This window comes from Aphelocoma coerulescens, chromosome 4 (genome assembly GCF_041296385.1).
Source record: "Aphelocoma coerulescens isolate FSJ_1873_10779 chromosome 4, UR_Acoe_1.0, whole genome shotgun sequence".
NCBI classification, from domain to species: Eukaryota; Metazoa; Chordata; class Aves; order Passeriformes; family Corvidae; genus Aphelocoma; species Aphelocoma coerulescens.
This window is the reverse complement of record NC_091017.1, coordinates 51,749,438-51,768,733: the sequence shown is the minus strand read 5'-3', so window position 1 is coordinate 51,768,733 and position 19,296 is coordinate 51,749,438. Positions and strand designations below refer to the sequence as shown.

Sequence of the window (19,296 nt, the reverse complement as noted above, 5' to 3'; positions counted from 1 at the left end):
ATTATAATTTTCACCTTCAAAGTATTTTAGACATGTGGTGTAATTGCTCCCATTTTTGCTAGTTCTATACTGGCTCTTTCTGTGTGTACTGGAAAGCTGCTTTTTTCCTTAGGATATTATCCAATAGGGAGGGGTAGATGATGCATGGAAGAAGGCTAGGAGGCTGGGTTCTGCTCTTATTGTGCTTAAACTACTTACTGCCTGGTGGGACGGTTGTCCTCCTAGCCCTGCCCCCAGAAGCCTTGTCCAGTGCTAAGGATTCTGAGAGAAATAGAGATCCATCCAGTGCCATAACTCCACTGGATACACAGTGACACCAAGGTCTATCTCTACCAGACCTGCTGGGCTGCATTGTTGGGCCCTCTAATCAACAGTAAGGAGGATCAGTACGCAAATTATTTTGAGGGAAGAAAGGTGCAGGTTTTTCACAGAGGCAATCTAAAGACCCTTCTGTCCCTTAAATGTATTGTTGTCAGAAGAAATTTGCAGGGAAAGGTAATTCTTGTTCTGTTCACTCTTATTTACCCATACTTAAACCAAATGCCTATTTCCCCCATTATTCTTCTCTGCAGGTGCAGCAATGACACCTCATGGACTCTTTTGACTAACAATATCTCTGATATTCACATGGAAGCCCACCTGGATGAGAAAAATATGGTGGAAAGCCAGGTGACCTTCCAGAAGGTAGAGGAAACCCTGGCTGTGCGATGTGTGGCAAGGAATGACCTTGGCGCTGTTACTCGAGAACTGAAGCTTGTGGCTCCCAGTGAGTTTGCTTTGTCCTTCTATGCAATTACAGCAGCCAGTCCAACCTTCCTCTAACTCATCCCAGTTGTCCTAATGGCTAAAAACATGTATTGTTGTAGATAGTAAATTAAATTGGATTTTTTTCCACCCTGGAACTTCTGAGGGTAAGGCATTCTACAGGTCTTTATGGTGCATCTGCTTTTTGCTTACTATGTGGTTCCGTAATTCATTTTGCCATTTTATTAGCACTGGCTATGGGACATTCTTCTAGACCATCTGCATTTGGTTTTGAAACAAGACAGCAGAGCAGCTCTGGCCTTGGAAAGACTTTACAGTCACCAGCCTCAGGAACTGCTCCTGCCACTTCTGCAGAACATGGGAACTGCAGTGATAGGACACTCTTATGTGTGTGATGTTCCTCGTGGTTCAGGAGGAAAATATGGTCTATCTTCTTACTCCACAGCCCTGAGATCAGAGCTAACGGTGGCTGCTGCTGTCTTAGTGCTGTTAGTGATTGTGATAATTTCACTGATTGTCCTGGTCATCATATGGAAACAGGTAATGTAGAAAAGTATTTCAGTTATTTCAGCCCTGCTGGGTTTTGATCTGCTCTAAAGTTGGGTACAGGACTAATGCTTGGTTTTGCATTCAATGTGCTCTGCAGAAGCCGAGGTATGAGATTAGATGGAGAGTCATTGAGTCTATCAGCCCTGATGGCCACGAGTATATTTATGTGGACCCAATGCAACTGCCTTATGACTCCAGATGGGAGTTTCCTCGAGATGGGTTAGTGCTTGGTAAGTTTTCTGTAAGGGACTAACCTCACCCTTCTTTGGGGAGAAATTTAATGATCATTCTGAGGTCTCTGCAGGATTTGCAATGGAAGTTATGGCCACAAAGTCCACAGTCTCTCTGTGTCTGTCTGTTCTCCTCAGTTCTCCTTCCTGATCTTCTTCTTCTTCTACAGTAGCACCAGCCCTGAGGTCTTTGTGTTATTGTCTCCTGTGCCTCCATTCTAGTTCTCCTCCACATGCCCTGTGTGCAGTGTCCACCCCTATGTGACTTAGGGGACTCTCTCAGTGTTAAATGCCCTTTTCAACACTCACTTCTGCTAAGGCATCCATCCACAAGAAGGACGTCAGTATATTTTATCTGCAAGACATTTATATACTTACATGCAGAGGCCAAGAAAATCTGCAACTAGTTATGTAGTTTTATTAAAAATATTTTTAAAATTATTAATCCATGCCACGCACATATCAGTGCTGAGTAACTGCATATTTTTGTGGCTACTGTCCTTCTTCCTTCCCCTTCTGCTTTCTTGCTTTGCTGTTCCTCATTGGAATTCATACAGAATTCAGTCGTAATTACTTCCTCAAGGCTGGCCCAATCTCGCTTTTATATCAATTGAAAGAGTAATGACTATAGAAAATTTTAATGTTCTGTCCAAATAGTGTTTTAAACATACAAGGCTTGCCTCTCTTGGAGATATCTGTGCACCAAATTGTATCACAAAACACAGGAGAAGAAGATGAAATATGTCTTTTGTTTGATGTATTTCAACATACTCCCCTGGTGTAGTTCTTCACCATCAGAGAGAAAGAGTTAATTCTTGAAAGAAGCAAGACAAAAATTTCTGGTTCAGGAACAATATCCTTTAATTAAATTCATGTTGCTAATTCAAGACTAGAGGAGGGTGGATGCTTTATGGAATTATGTTATTACAACCCAGACTTTAATTATATGCCTAAATAGGATTTGTCAGATCTGAGTTGTTAAAGACCACCTCTGTGACTTTGTCTCCCTCTGACTCATGAGCACCAGCCTGCTTTAACGCTTTCCTGTTTACAAGTGTATTCAGAATAGTCAGTAACTTTAAAACCCAATACTCCATATCCTTTTGGCAATCTGGATTGCACAAGTGCTTTTCTTGACATACTTACCCGCGGGCACTTTTGTCATATTAAATTCTTGCTGGTGAGGGGGAACCCTCTTTTGTTTCCAGGGCTGACAATTCTGGTTTGTGTGGATTTTCTCTTATCTAAGTGGGAGATGACAGCAAAGCAATTACACCTTTAGTTCAGGGAGGCTCTGAAGCAGGTTAAAAACCCATTTTGGCTCAGCCAGATGAGTGTTTCCGATCCTAGCTGTGTAAGCCAGCTGGCATTTATTTGTTTTTTCTAGCCAGTAGTTCCTGGAGTGCAGTGCTGTGTTAAATGCCAACTCTGAACATTGGCTGGATGGAGCTTCAATTGATATATTTGGGTTACACTGCAAATTTCCCACTGATCCACAGTATCTGCCATGCTGACACTGCTGTTTAAAGGGCTCATGAACTGGTGGAAGTCCAGGAGATGTGCACCAGAAGGAACAGTGCCGTAATGCCATGAGCTGCTGGAACACTACTGCCTTCTCCTGGCTCTGCTGAGAATTAGTGAGGTTCCAGCAGGACCTGGACCTCTTTGTCTGGCTGACAGAGCTAAGAGCAGTGCCTTTTGAGGAATGGGGTCCGAGTGCTGCTGCTCAGGATACTAGGGTGGCTGTACAGAGACAGCAGAATTGCTCACATCACTTCCCAGCAAGCCACTCCTTTGTCCTGGTGACCTCAACAAAATGCAATGCTGCTCTGACACAGAATCAGAGCCATGCCCATTTGAAAAAGGCAAGTTAAGATTCAAGTCACACAGCACTCAAGAGATGTGGTACCTAATTTCACGAGTCTAGACTGGGTGTAGATTATAAAGCTTGACGCTTGTTTGGCTTCTAATATAGACCAAGCAACTTATCGTTTCATTTGGGGTGGGTTGATTATCCCAGGTCAATTTTAGCAAAAGAAGCACCCAGCTGAGATGGTTGCATCTGGAACAAATTCACAGACTTCACCTTTGTATTTGTGTTCTCTGAGCAGAGAAGCAGCACCTCTCTGGCAGGCACAGCAGATAAGCTCTGTGGATGGGTACAGAGGCTGAATCAGCTGCTGTTCCTCCATTAGTTTGAAGGGTGTTGAGCTGCTTCTGTGTCTGCACAGTCCCTCTGTGGTGGTGAAGCTGCATTGCTCCTTCAGCAAGCAGGTCACAGCAGTGCCTTTATACTGAAAAGTAAACTCCCACTATAATTTTGAGCTTCAATGAAGCACTCATCAAGAATATGATGGCATTACAGATGCCTCCAGTTCTTGAACAGTTAGCTCCCACCTGGCTCCAAATTTCAAATGTAGAAGAAATGGGGCTTGGGCTACATCTGCAGAGAGGGTTGAAAAGGGGAAATAGCAGTGATGGCTCCCTGCCACTCCGGAAGTGCTCTCACTGTCTCCACATGCATCCCAGCCCAGCAGAGGTGATGGAGAGGGAGATGTGTGCCTCATTCTCAGCTGACAATATGGTTTTGGGGAGGAATTGGCTTGTGAAGACAATAAGATCAAGGAGCATCAGCGAATGCTATCACATTCTGAAGGGCTGCATCCTGCCATATGGCTCCCAGGCCTTTAGTCTGAAAAGTTTCAGGGGCCGAATTTCAGACTCATGTTGTTTGAATTAGTCTGAAATTTAGTGTGAAGCTTTCTCACATCCTGATTGGAAAGGACAACCTTTGGAACATGGGAATCTTGAAAAGAAATCACGTAGTTTCTGTGGGCATGACAAACTATGCTGTCATAATCTTGGAGAGGCTTGTCAGTGTTAACTCAGCTAAGCATTCTTTAACCATTTCTTGTGCTTGTTAATGATGTAGATATTGTTAGGCTGGAAATTTTCTTTCAAAAGCATGTGTACAATAAAAGTGGGGGTAGTAACTAGAGGATAACAGAAACATATGGCATTGCATGCCAGATAACACCTTCAGAAGTGTAAAAGGTGACAAGTTCAAACTGCAAACGAATGTCAAAGACAAAATGCTTTATATCCATAGTAAAAGTCACTACTTATTCTTTCTGTGCTCAAAGTTTAAAAAGTAACATAAAATCAAAGTGACAGCTTGTCAGGCATATGATTATATTCTGGCATCTGGACCTCATGCAGGTTCATTCACTAAGTGTTGCCTTGATGAACTTGGTTTTCAATGCAGAAGCTATGAAATACAGTATTTTGGAGTATGTTTGTACAGTTCATATTTCTCTAAAATATTGCTCAATCTGTACACAATTCTTCTGGAGACTGTATCCATATTAGAAGACAGGATATATTAATCCAAAATTTTTGTCTAAAGTGATTTGTGGGAAGAGTAAAGGATCTACAAGCATTAGCTGTTTCATTGCAGCACTTGGAAATTTGCAATACAATTTATTCCAGCAGACGAAACACACTTGCATATTAAACTTCAGAGAAGTCTCCCTTCATACGTGGTCAACATGCATTTCAGCTTCTTGCAGATCTGCAATGGTCCTGCCTGCCTATTTCTGAATGTGCTGTTGATGTGCTTCAGTCCATTTTACTGCTGGATGTATCCAGCATTACATAATAGACCAAAACTACAGCTGAGGGACCCAATTCAGATTTGTAAGTCAGATACACACCTATATTTTAATCAGGTGGTGACGGAGGCAAAGAGGTCAGCTTGAGCCTAGGATAAGCCATGATTAGAGAGTAGATGTAAAGATGGCAGGGTACAAGAAGAAATGAATTTGAATGAGCTGACCTTCCAGGTGCGGGTGTGCTCTTGATGTTTGCTTGCATCTTTTTAAGAATTGTACTTAATGACAGCATTTCATATCTGCTTTTTCTGCTTAGAAACAACAGGAATAGAAATAATACCAGTGGTCTGACTAAGGGAATGTGCCCTTTCCACACAAGAATCAACTTGAAAGGAGCTGAATTGCTGTTACTTTCTGAAATAAATAATGCTCTCCTTTGTGTTCAGGTCGGATCCTTGGTTCGGGTGCATTTGGAAAAGTAGTTGAAGGGACTGCATATGGATTGAGTCGCTCTCAACCAGTGATGAAAGTAGCTGTGAAAATGCTGAAACGTAAGTCATCATGGTTCCATTTCCCAAGCTAGGTAGGGCAGGTTCCCACAGGGTTATTCAAACATTGCTTGTTATAAATTAATTCTTCATATCTAAAGTTGAAAATGAATGGTGGGATGACTGGATTTTAAAATTATATGTTAGATTGTTTTATGGCATTTCAAGCACGAAGGTACATGGCTTTTGAAAACATCCAAAGTTCAGGTTTAGCTGAGCAGCCACAATAACTCAACAAATACTGAGAAAGCTAAAGTAACCATGAATATCTCTGAACAGATGAGAGCTACACAACAAAGGGAAATAGGCAGGTCTTGTGTAAGAATCTTAAGTTCACTGAAGATTTTCATGAGAACTGAGATCTGATGCAGTGATTCTGTAGGAGCCATGGGGCACTTGCTTGTGTTGAATGAGCAGCTTGTAGAGTGCTTCTGTGCCACACTACACCCCTGGAGAGGAACAAACAGACTGGGTCGGCTACTGAGCCCCATCAAGTGAGTCCCTTATTAATCATTCGTGACTCCTCTCCAAGTCCCAAGAAAGACACTGATCAAGTAAAGGATATGGTCTTCTTCAAGAAACCAATGCTCCAATGAGGCAAGCAAGGAGAAATTGTTCGCTAATATGAAAAAGGTGATTGCTCCCACTGAGTGGCTAATGTGTTTCTTCTACAGCTACAGCTAGATCCAGTGAAAAACAGGCACTCATGTCTGAACTGAAGATAATGACACATCTTGGCCCCCACCTGAATATTGTAAATCTGCTTGGAGCTTGTACGAAATCAGGTGGGTTTAGTTGACAAAATAAAGGTTTGCTGTGGGGTCATCATTCAGTATTTTAACAAGTACATCGATGCCTAAAGATTTTTGGCTTTTTATGTAATCTTCATGTATTTGTGGCTTTGTAGACTGTTAAATGCCTAGGTATAACTTCTAGTACTTTCCCAGCTTTCTTCCCCACAGTGAACAAATGCTTATTGATGTATTTTTAAAATTTTATTTAGTCTTGCCTGTTAGTTTACTAAGGACCTTTTATTTTGCACCATGTAATCATAGACACAACAAAGGTAGGGTAGGAGATTGGGAGGAGAGCTCCAATGGGGCAGAACCCAGGCAGGAGATTATCTAACCAACTGCTCCTCTGTTTGGACAACATTGGCTACATATTCTAATTGCCAGATCTTATAAAATTGTACAAATTTAATTTGGAGCACTTTTTTTTACCATATTGTGTACCCGAAGGCTTTCAAGTAAATGTTTGCTTTTATATTATTGTTTTGACATTGTTTAGAAAAGTTTGTGTTCTATTTCCAGGCATCAACACAGGTTTCAAGTAAAGGATTTACCAACAAATATAAACAAATGTAGGTTTCAGAAACCTGCCTGATATTTGGTAATAATTGCAGTCATAACTTAGTAGTTAGAAATGCATTAACTCACAACTCCATTTTCTACTATTTTTGGAGTCTTTTTGTGTTTGTTTCTGTTTTTCAAAGACCCCACTCATAATGCATAATTTTGCTTTATTTTAACAGGTCCTATTTACATCATTACGGAATACTGTTTTTATGGTGATTTGGTGAACTACTTGCATAAGAACAGGGACAACTTCCTGAACCGACACCCAGAAAAGCCAAAAAAAGATTTGGATATCTTTGGGATGAACCCTGCTGATGAAAGCACAAGAAGGTGGGAACAAAAAGGAAAAAAGAAATACATGATATGCAACTTAAGGACTTAAGTCACTATTAACCCTTATTCCATTACTCTCATTCATTGGTTTAAAGCCCTCCCTAATTTTTCTCGTTAGACTTTTATTTGTCAGGTTTCATAGGTCTGGCAAGGTTTCAACAGTTTTTGTTCAGTCTTCCTGCTCTAGATTTGTGTTTCCTGCATGTAGAGATGCCTGCAGTCTAAGGACCCCTGTGGTTTCTCTATAGACATCCTGATGTCCCAAAGAAGGTTTTTGTTAATAAATCACAGCCCAGTGTTTCTTTTTTTTTTTTTTTTTAAATATCCTTTTGGTTCTATGCACCAAACTTTTAAAAGTAAAGGGCATCTACCTGTCTGCTTGTTTCCATGCATGGGGAATTTCCACTGTCTAAAACTCCTTCCATTCAAACAATCTGGCAGAGCTTGTTCTCCAAGCTCAGGTCCTCTCCTTTGTCTACCAATAGCCAGTCTCAACAGTTTCCTAATGGTTAATGTTCATCCCATAGCTTTTTCCAGAGGACGGTTGAGGAATTTTGTCATCATACATTCAGCAATAATGTCATGCCATAAAACTAGCCATGATTTAAAAGGTAAACAGAGATTCATTCAAAAAACCACTCAGACAAGTAGATAACTTACTTGGTAGCTGAGTAAAGCCAGGACTATTCATCTGGGCATGGGTTTGTTCAGCAGGACTGGATTTGATGCAAACTGTCTGGGTGAATAAATTACACCTATCATTTGGAATACTTTGAGCTAAAAGCCCTAGGTAGTGATACTTGAGTTCAGTGGGATTTTGGGAAATAAGGCATGGTTACATACCTGGCTGTTGGCAAAAGCCTACATTTGAAGCGCTTGTGTTTGACTACAGGATACACAGTAACATGTATTAATAAGTGATGGTTATGTTATATATATATGGTAATGATATATATGTATATATATGTATTCCCTAACAAGAAGCCAGATGTTGGATTTCACATCAGTACAGTGGTACACCTTAAGTGAACTGTTAGATACGTGCATGCTGTGACAGGGAAGTCACTAGCTGATACACTTGTATTTTTTTTCCAATTTCAGTTATGTGATATTATCGTTTGAAAACACTGGAGAATACATGGACATGAAACAAGCTGATACCACTCAGTATGTGCCAATGCTGGAGAGGAAGGAGGGCTCTAAATACTCTGATATTCAGAGATCTGTGTATGATCGGCCTGCTTCATATAAGAAGAAATCCATGACAGGTAATGTAGGACTGTCCCTTCTGCATATATCGTTAATACAAATGACTCTAGTGTAAACACATATCTTATTTTTGTCCTCTAAATGCACACAAACTGCTTAGCTCTGTTCAGCAAGAGCATAAGCTGTAAGCTAAAAGCTTGTGGTTGTGTTCTTCCATTATGCTCTGGGGGTAGGAGTGCATGTTGCTGGAGCAGAAGGGATCCAGTTGCGTATTTGTTTCTGTGCTGAAGCGCTGGGTGGTTGTGCTCTGCAGTGGGGCTGTAGGCACTCTTTGGAGGCAGTGATTTTATCAGTCTTGTAGTTTGAAGGATTTTGAGCAATAGCAATGATCAATAATGATAGTAGTTTATATTGTTCTGTTTCCACTTACATTTCACATTAACTGAAACTTACCAAACACAGAACACTCCCAAATACTTTCCTGGATTATGTAATGAAGCTAATGAATTCATCCTATTCCCTGTCCCTGTTCTCAGAAACCAAATATGCTTTTGTTTAAAAGCAGACACTGTCACTTCTGCCTCCAGGCCCCAGAAACGGAACCATATCCAGTCCCAGATTTACATGGCAGACTTATGCACTCATGTTGTGCTCTAGGACAGTCGGGGAAAATGAATCACTGAATTTTTGACTGTTTTTTTCTGACATTTTTCATAAAAGAAATAAGAACTGTTGCCATAGAATTCCTGACCCCTTTTGCTGGTGTTGGATTAGTCCCAGTGAATAATTCCTGGGAAACAACAGCATTCAGCAAAAATAAACAGATAAAAATGTACATGCATGCACAAAATCCTAATGAAGGCATCACCTCTGAATAAATATTTTTGTACCACACACTGAATAAACAACCTGTGCGACATTCCAGGAAACCTTTTTAACTTTACTTTTTCCTATCGTTCCCAGGGGAAAAAATTACAGACAGGAGAAAACCCAAAACTTTTATTTAACACTGGTTGTTTTTAAGAATGCAGTATGTGTCAGTGACTGATGCAGACATTAAAAGTGGTAATAGTTACTATGAGAAGACTGTTTTGGTCATGGTACTCTGCTAAAATCATCATCTCAGAATCATGATAGGTAGGGAAGGATGAATGCTACTTTCACACCCCACAGCAAAACCGTATTTTTCTTCTTTTTTCAATAGAATCAGAAGTCAAAAACCTTCTTTCAGATGACAGTTCAGAGGGCCTCAGCCTACTGGATTTGCTGAGCTTCACCTACCAGGTTGCACGGGGAATGGAATTCTTGGCTTCTAAAAATGTAAGTAAATTTTAAAAAGCATGTAAAATGGAAAAAGGTGTAAAATTTTCTTCTGCATCTATGGGTTTTAAAATAGATTTTGAGCATATGACACAATATAGTATTCTTTTTGGAGATATAGACAGCTTTTTCACTTACCTGGAGATAGAGATCACCATGGTGGGAAAAAAATCAAAGCAGCAGTCTGGCCTCTTTGTCTGCTGCATCCAGTGGCACTGCTGGAGTCAGGGTGTCAGAGATGTTGGAGGATCAGAGCAGAGTCTGGGTGAAGGGTCCATACAGTCACAGACCAGCATGGTCAGAAGCATAGGCATATCATTAGTACATGATGGGTACAATGGGAAAGGGTGACTTCACTTTTGCGTCCCCCCTACAATGCATCCATGTGAGACCTCGCTGGTCCTGAGGACTGGTGCCTTCCTGCCCCTGTTAGCAGGTGCTTGTTCAGTAGAAGTTCTTGTTAGGACTGTACCTAGAAAGTCAACCCTTTTGTAAGGGCAATGGCTCTCGTGGAATAAGCATGTCCTTGAACAGCTTCATTTTTCTCCATACAGTGTGTGCATCGTGACTTGGCCGCTCGTAATGTCCTCCTGGCTCAAGGAAAAATTGTGAAGATCTGTGACTTTGGGCTGGCTAGAGACATCATGCATGATTCCAACTATGTCTCCAAGGGCAGCGTATGTACTTAATCTCCAGAGCTCTGCTTTAACTGAAATGGAAGTGCTGGTGTTAAATGCTATTTCATGTTCTTGCCATTCAGTGTTGGTTACAGTAATTGACCGTTGGGATGAATGCTCCTCAGAACAATTTATCTTCAGTTCATTAATTTCTGTAACTTTTCTGACTCTGTTTTAAAGCCAGAAAGTACACATTTAGTACTTCGCAGTTGTACATTTTTAACCGGCAAGTTTTGTGACTGGATAAATTATTCAGGAACTGTCAAACAATGACATATCAGACCTAGTTCAGCAGTGCCAGATTTTGCATCATACCTTCAACCAGACTGGTCATTTGCTAGTAACAAAATGAATACAGTTATGGTTTAACTAGTTTTTGTGAGGAGCAACGAGTAGCATTGCATATAATCCCGGTACCTCTGTATTAAATCGAATTAAAAATAAACACTAGCAAGGTTAATACAACTTTTCTTATAGGGAAAGGTTAGTCCTGGCTATCAAACAACAATTGCAATGGTAGGCATTTCTTTAATGACTAATCTGTGTGTTTGGGCTTTCTTTCTTTTTATTACAGACTTTCCTCCCAGTAAAATGGATGGCACCTGAAAGTATTTTTGACAACCTGTACACAACATTAAGTGATGTCTGGTCTTACGGCATTCTGCTGTGGGAAATATTTTCTCTTGGTATGTACTGTGAATATTTTCCTATGTGTAGTGATTAAGTTTTTTCAATTCAAACTGTTCTACATGAAGTATTTCAAATTCTACACATAAAAATATATGTGTGAAACCCACTCTTAGTTGTTCTTCTATATGGGGCTTCAGATTCCAGTGTTGGGTATGAAGTGAAATGTCCATACTCTCCCAAACTTCTCTTTAGTTTTGGTGAGGATTTTTTGTTTGAATGTTTGGGGTTTTTGTTTTTGTTTGTTTGTTTTTGAAATATACTTTTTTTCTATAAAACTAAAAAAACTGTGTGAAAACCTTTTGTGGAAAAGTATTGGTGTGCCACAACAGGATTGATTTTCTGTCTAATATGAGAAGGAACATGTTTCTCCCTTGCAATGGGGTGCCTGGGGCTGCAGCCCAGCTCAGCAGCTGGTTTGAAACAGTCTCTTCATACCCGTTTCAAAAGAGACTGTCTCAGTTCCATTACAGAATGAAAATAAATGTCAGTCTTCTGGGACACTGATTTCTCATTTGCAGGTCAACACTGTTCACACAGTTGGTTTATGGCAGCATAAAGGGGTTATGACAATATATAGCAGTTACAGACAATGTACAGCTCCCAGCTGGGAACAGCCTGGCTCTCTCGTCAGCCTCATTAATTAGCCTCCTGGATGGTTGGATGGCCCGCTTCAGTGAGCATGCACTGCCCAGATTTACTGCCAGCAGAATTAGTCATGCCTGTATGGGATCTACTGCTGCCCCACGGCAAGCCCAAGCCTAATGTTATTTTCTAGAATAAGTTGTCACATAACTGCTTCTCAGAAAACAACAGTTGCACCACTATTTATGGTATTGATTACTGTAATATCTGGGAATTATAGGATCCTGTAAATATCCATTCCCCAACACCCCTTGGAGGCATGGGAGTGCTGTTAGATAGCTCAGGATGTGAAGCACTGTAGTTCGCTGCCCTACCTTTAAAGAAGGTTCTGAAGCCAAGTTTTAGGTGAAAATCCTGCTTTCGAAAGGGCTGAGGTTTCTGAAGCAATAATATTGTATGCCTCCTCCATCTGGGAAACTTGTTTTTTCTTGGAGGGTAAAACATATCCTCAGCAGTGTTTGTTAAGAAGGTTAATTTTAACATCTTGCTACCATGCTGACTTCAGCTTGAATGACCCTTTTACACATCAGCAACAACTGAGCATGAGTGCAAGGATGTCTCTGTGCTGCAGCCCCAAATTATTAGTTAACTGTGTCAGCTTGGGCCAAGTCCAAACTTTTTGACAACCCATGCATGTGACATGTTAGCTATTGTCTGAAGCCAGCTGCCCAGCTAGGACGAGTGGGGTACGAAGGGGACTTACACCAAAACTTTGGGCTTGCAGCCAGGATGAGGTGTGTTACTCAGACTGTGTCACTCTCAGCTGTCCTACAGGTGCCAAAGGCAATAATGCCAGACAGAGCGAGTATCTGGGCTAAGTTCTCACAGAAAGGCAGAGGCAGGGCAGAGCTGTGACCTCAGCCATGCCAAATGCAGGCTGATGACCTCATCCAGGTATCATCCACTCTCTGTCCTCAATACATTCTATAAACACTGTAAAAATATTTTTTTCTAACTAGTAACCACTTCAATCTTTCCTAGCCAGCGTTTCACATTAGGGCTTAATGTCATCAAGACAATAGCTCTGATGTGAAACGCTGGCTAAGAAAGAATCATTCTGATGTCATGTTAAATTACAGCGTTAACACGGCATGACATGAACAGGAAGACATTGGGAACTCTGCATGGATAGGCAAGTACAGAGCAGTACTTTTGCTTCTCTTTTATCTGCAGGTGGCACACCGTATCCTGGCATGATGGTCGATTCCACTTTCTACAATAAGATCAAGAGTGGATACCGAATGGCCAAACCTGATCATGCTACCAATGAAGTGTATGTGTGCATTTGGCTTTTCCACACCTGGCCAGTCTTCAGAGAATTTTGGCTTTAGTTTCTGTTTGGTCAGTTATGTTCCTCTACTAGTTGGTTAAATTGGTTTCCATCTTATCTGCAGATATGAGATTATGGTGAAGTGCTGGAACAGTGAACCAGAGAAGAGACCTTCTTTCTACCATTTGAGTGAAATTGTGGAGAGTTTGTTGCCTGGAGAGTACAAAAAGGTTTGCTCTTTTTAATTTTCTCCTTGTTTTCTGTATACTGCTTCAGAGGGAATTATAAGAATTGCTCCAGCCATGAGAGCCATGAGTGCTGAACTGGCACATTCTAACTTGTGTGAATTGTGTGATTAGCATGGGGACCTTGCATGTTCAGTTTCTTCATTCGAGCTTACTGAGAGAAGCAGCTCTGCAGTATTAACTGGGAAGCAGAACTCTTCATGTCTAATTAAATCCTATCAACTCAATTTTTCTACTGGAGAACTATGTATTTTCATGGTATTTTGTAGGCAGTGAAATAATTCTATAAAAGAGACTTCTTGGCCCATGTGTATCATCTCCCTGTCTCTTTCTTTGGACTCTGAAGCCAGCAAGTTCTCCCCTCATACCTCTGATAGCTCTGGCCAAGTTGTGCCTGCCCCATCACTGAGTGTTTCATTTTCCCCACCAACCTTAATTCCCTTCTCCCTACACTTCTTTCACATCTATTTGTCTGCTTTGTGCTGCCATATTTGCTCCTGCATCGTCTAAAACTTAGGTGTCACTTCTCCCTTCAGTTGAAGATTCTGGACTTCTCTATCCAATGTTGGTGGCTCATAGGGCAGAATATTTTCTAGGCTAATGAATCACAGCTGCCCATCTGAAGAAAGGCAGCCTTAGTGAATAGCATCTAATGAGGGGGTTGGAATGATTATTTTCAGAGCTATGAGAAGATTCATCTGGACTTCCTGAAAAGTGATCACCCAGCTGTCACACGCATGAGAGGGGATTGTGACAATGCTTACATTGGTGTAACCTACAAGAACGAAGACAAGCTAAAGGACAGGGAGAGTGGATTTGATGAGCAGAGGCTGAGCGCTGACAGTGGATACATCATTCCCCTGCCTGACATTGACCCTGTTTCTGAAGATGAGCTTGGCAAAAGAAACAGACACAGGTAGGTGCAGTTCACAGATCCCGTAGCCCATAGTCACCATTTGGGGTCATGTTTGGCAATGTCCATTTACACTTTCCAGCATCATACTCTGCAAATGGTTTCCTTAGCTCTCTTGAAACTACTTATTGGGGGAGTTGCATATAAATATGGTAGCATGACTGACCACAGTGTTTCCAATGGGAAAAAAATAATTTTGCCTGTTTTGTGGTTGCCAGGGTAAGGGGACTGTTGGTAGGGTGCTTCTGTGTGTTTCTGGGACTCCCTTAAAAGCTTGGTCAAGTCACAGTGGTTGTCTGGTAGCTCTGTGGGCACATTTTGCTGCACATCTTACCTCCACAGCTCAACAGCTTGGAGCTTCATATGAGATCTCAAAGGATTGATTTTTTTGCATGAGACAAATTTCAAAATTTTGGAGAAGTTGTTTATAATATCTTCTATGGTATAGTTTTCTATGAAAGCAGGGTATCCAGAAGTCTTTACTTCTCTCTTGTCAACTTGTGTGACCAATTCCACTACAACACAACACTGTGTGACCCTAATTGTGAATGGTGCAGGTTTAATTCAGCACTTAATTCATAGTATATAGAATCAGCAACCTAGAAATGTTGGGTTTGTTGTTGTTGTTGTTTTTGGTATATTTTTGTGCATTATTCAAGAGAGGGAAGAAAGAAGTCACCAAAAGTACTATCAAAATTAAGACATATTACCTCTCTCTGTTATCTTACTGTCTGTTATTGCTATCTTCTTTTCACCTGACCTCCCTAGATTTACCTAAGTGACCTATTGTCACAGTAGTGTCGTAAAACTATTTCTCCAACAAGAGTCTGTCTGAAAGTGCTTGGAGGAACATAAGAACAACCTGCTCCTTTGAAATCCAAGGTGGTTCACTACTTCTGATATACAAGATTTGTCATGTCCTAAGAAACTGGTGGTAGTGTTCGGTTCTGCTAGAGACTGGAATATTTACCCAGCCACAGTCACCATGTACCTTATCTCTGAGGTATTTGTCTCTTCCAGTTCACAGACATCTGAAGAAAGTGCCATTGAAACTGGTTCCAGCAGCTCTACCTTCATCAAGAGAGAGGACGAGACCATTGAGGACATTGACATGATGGATGACATTGGGATCGACTCCTCAGACCTGGTGGAGGACAGCTTCCTGTAACCCCACCGACATGTTCCAGCTCTGCACACAGGGAAGCTTCCTGTGTTGTCTACAGACTTCTGCTCCACAGAGAAAACCACTTTATTGAAAGGTCAAGGATGTGAAGAGGAGGTGGATTTGTAGAGAGGAACTCCCAGAAATGGGCAGAGGAATCAGCCTGAGTATAAATGAAAGAGACATGTTGAAGATGGATTTTTTAGTGTTGCTTCTTGCAGTACTTCAGTAGCATCTCAGTGTTGTTTGCCATTTGAACTGGTAGGAGGATGAAGGGAAAGGCCACAAACAGACCAGTTCTGTGTTTCAAGGGCATTCATATGACTTTGATGGATCAATTTTCCACTGCAGCAATACTTCGCCATTGTAATTATGTAAATAACTGTCTACTCAAGGATCTTTTGAGGTGCACGTTGAACATATGCCATGGATTTCAGAAGAGGTCACTCACGAATTTTGTGTACTTCATCCCTCAATCTCAATGTCAGCTGCTGTTGAACTATCATGTGAATTGAAGAACACGCAAAAACCACTTTTGGACCAAAAAGGTCTAAAACCACAAGGGACTGACCGGTACTATAAAACATGTTACTTTTTACCATTAATGCAAGTAAAGGGGAATAATAATGATAATAATAATAATGATAATTAAAAGTCAGTCTATAATAGGTGTTAGAACCTAGTAAGTCTTTATTAACTATAGAAGGTAGCTGTTTTCAAGATAATACTACTACTGTTTTCAGTAACACTAAATGTATATTTTAAAATCCATTGTCCTTCAGTAAAAGCACAGTATCAAAAAACTTTTTTAAGTGCAGGGGAGAAAATTCCAGCCCAAAAATTTTTATGAAACAATTCTTTTTTTGTTTTTTTCTGATCTACACAGAATGATGATTGTTCTTGTTAGCTAAAACTACTTTAATGGAGAAAAAATTTAAGATTTTTTTCCTCTAATGAGCTGAGGAGCTTTTCTAATCAGATATACAAGAAGCAATTAGTTTTCCTCTGACAAAGTGAGGTTCTAAAAATTTAAATTAAAAAAATAAAATTATGACAGATTCCCAAGATGCTGGGGAATGGAAGATTATGATAAACCACCAGCAATATCCCATTATTAGTGTTTCGTGGGTACTCAAAATAAATCTTATCCTGGGGTTAGCTGTGAAGTACTGATTTGATATTTGAACTGTTAAAGAAATATAGACATATCTCCTACACGAGACTGAAACTCGAGTTCAAATAAGCAGAAACAATTCTGCAGCAAATATTCTTGTCTTAGTTTTCAAGTTTAAACAGGAGCAGAAAGTTCTGTTGTCTTTTCAGACTGTAACTACAAAAGGTAAATGCTTCTAGGAGTGGTTTTTGGAAGAAGGTACATGAAAATGAACCTGCTCTCAGTCTGCAATTGTTGGTTTTTGACACCACTTATATGAGCAAAGTATTATGATTACTGCTATCACTGTACAATGTGTTATTGAGATATGATGCTTTGGAAGACTTACATGTGAAAAAAGCCACATCGCTGCCAAGGGCCCCATCCTTTCTGATGCTCAGCTTTCAAACTTTGCCTTAATTCAGTGCAATGAGCACCTCTTAGGATGTGCCCAGCCTCGGTTACAACATAACCAATGCAAATGTGGTGCAAACTCATTCCTGTGTTGCAGTATTTTCCTAGGAAGTGTGAAAGACGGACCAGCAGTGACTGACAGAACATGCTGCCATGTTAAACTACAGTTTACCCTCAAATGGCCCTACAAAAAGCTCCGCAAGTCCCCTTGACTTCACTTATTGTGGACAGTTTTGGACCAAATAAAAGCAAATGCAATATTGGCAGTGTTATGGTGTGGGACACCGCACAGGCAAATAATTCTGGGTCTGGGTTTCAAACTGTCACCTGGCTGAGGTGACACACAAGATCACAGCAAATGTGAAAACAGGACCTGAAGCAAGCTCCCACATTTTCAACCCCGACGGAAGCTGACAATCAGAAGGAATGGTGAATGATGGTGCATTCTCTACTTCTACTTTTGACAGATCAAGACCAAGTGTCTACCTGGGACCATGCTTTAGCCAAGCACATCACGGAGCTCTGTATGGGGACAACTGTGAAACAGACTCTTGATGCAGCCAGGACAGATGAGACAATGTGAAATCTCCCTCCAGTTACGAACTATGAATTGAGGAAACACAAATTGACTATGGATATCCCAGATATCTGAATGGCCACTTGAGAGCACAAGTGCCTTAATTTGCATGTATAGTCTTTACAGCTAGACATTCAAATTAGGCAAGCAATTTCACCTGCATTTTTGCACATGGCCTAGTGTTCTTCAGGGTTTGAAAATCAGCCTCAGCATGTTTTACTATATCAGTTACCGGAATCTAAGGACATTTTCTGCAGATTTGCCTTCCCCTCATCAGCCTCATTCTGTATCTCACAGTGCATCTCAGGCTAGACTCAAATGGTGAACCAGAGCTGGCTCACTTTCTGGTAGACGGTAATGTTAATTCTCCATCTTGTCATGAGTATTTTGCAGATGAATTGCATCCATGGCAGGGGTCTAGCCAAACCCAACTCACTGCAGGCTTGGAATCAGATAAGCCGGCCTGGAAACTGGAATGAGAAGGAGAGGAAGACAGAGAATTTACTATAGAGGGAGAAGTGTGAGAGGATGAATTGTTTAGTTTCACAATATTATCAGTATTACAGACTTTTTTTTTTTACGGCTTACTTTTTGAGAAGCCACTGGAAGAGATATTCCCAAACCTTTTACTACAGTAATTGTATATCGACAATCAGTGTTATCCTATGAAATGCAGCTTTTGATTTGGAATGGCCAACCAATTCCTTACAGCGTGGTCTGCAACTTGTACAAAATGGTCCTATTACATGATGAAGGACGTGAGATATGATGATGTTATACATCAATATGTATATAAGTATTTTTATATAGACTTCTAGAATACTGCCAAAACATTTATGACAGCTATATCACTGCCTTTGTTTATATTTTTTTTTACTGTGATATATTCCACAGGCACGTTAACTGTTGCACTTTGAATGTCCAAAAGTTATATTTTAGAATAATAAAAAAGGAAGTGTTTCCAAAATGATGGCTGTTGTGAAATGTTTGAAGAAGGGCAAACTGGCCTGAGTGGTGGTAGGCACAAAATGTATTTCAAAATGCCCCTGTTGATATTTTGTCTTTGAAAAAATCTTGTAAATTAAGATCTCTATATTTCAATAAATGATATATAATTTAAGGATATGTGAGGGGTCTATACTCACTTATTGAAAGATGGTTATAAAGAATCAGTCTTGCTCAGAGATTTTTTCCCTCAAGCGGTTTTTGGCTGAGTTCTTTGCAAAGGCATCAAGCAATAACGACAAGTATGTCTCTGAGCCCTTCCAGTGGGTATAGTGAGGAAGTGCTGGCAGCAAATGACCTGGATAGCAAGTGACATCCATGCGGAGTCATATTATCTCCCAAGACACAGCAGGTGTGGTGCTCCAACACGGGGTGGGTGGGTGGGCACTGGGCTCCCTGCACAAGATGAAACCCTTGGCCTTGGCACCATGTGTGCTGGGGGAGTTGATGCCTGCCGGTCTGCACACACTCAGGAAAGGCCTCTGGCTACAGGGTTTTTTGAACCTGTGCTGAACTCACCTCCTCTGTGAATCAAACCAGATTTTTAGTATGATTCTGTGCTCCCACAGTAATCAATTTTACACAGTGTATTTAAGTGAATGTGAATTTGAGAAGATTTGCAAGA

The 19,296-nt window shown here is 40.7% G+C and overlaps 1 protein-coding gene across 1 annotated transcript in view; it reads left to right on the top strand.

The window, feature by feature from the left end:
* PDGFRA (platelet derived growth factor receptor alpha) overlaps positions 1–18,786 on the top strand; it is a 35,200-nt gene extending 16,414 nt beyond the window's left edge. The window contains exons 10-23 of the mRNA XM_069014092.1: positions 573–766; positions 1,211–1,305; positions 1,412–1,544; positions 5,602–5,706; positions 6,378–6,488; positions 7,238–7,391; positions 8,496–8,662; positions 9,808–9,923; positions 10,478–10,600; positions 11,175–11,286; positions 13,106–13,205; positions 13,327–13,432; positions 14,128–14,363; positions 15,381–18,786. Of these exons, the coding sequence (XP_068870193.1) occupies positions 573–766; positions 1,211–1,305; positions 1,412–1,544; positions 5,602–5,706; positions 6,378–6,488; positions 7,238–7,391; positions 8,496–8,662; positions 9,808–9,923; positions 10,478–10,600; positions 11,175–11,286; positions 13,106–13,205; positions 13,327–13,432; positions 14,128–14,363; positions 15,381–15,528 (1,900 nt within the window). The 3' untranslated portion in view covers positions 15,529–18,786. The remainder of the gene's footprint in view (positions 1–572; positions 767–1,210; positions 1,306–1,411; positions 1,545–5,601; positions 5,707–6,377; positions 6,489–7,237; positions 7,392–8,495; positions 8,663–9,807; positions 9,924–10,477; positions 10,601–11,174; positions 11,287–13,105; positions 13,206–13,326; positions 13,433–14,127; positions 14,364–15,380) is intronic.
* The last annotated feature ends 510 nt before the right edge of the window (positions 18,787–19,296 follow it).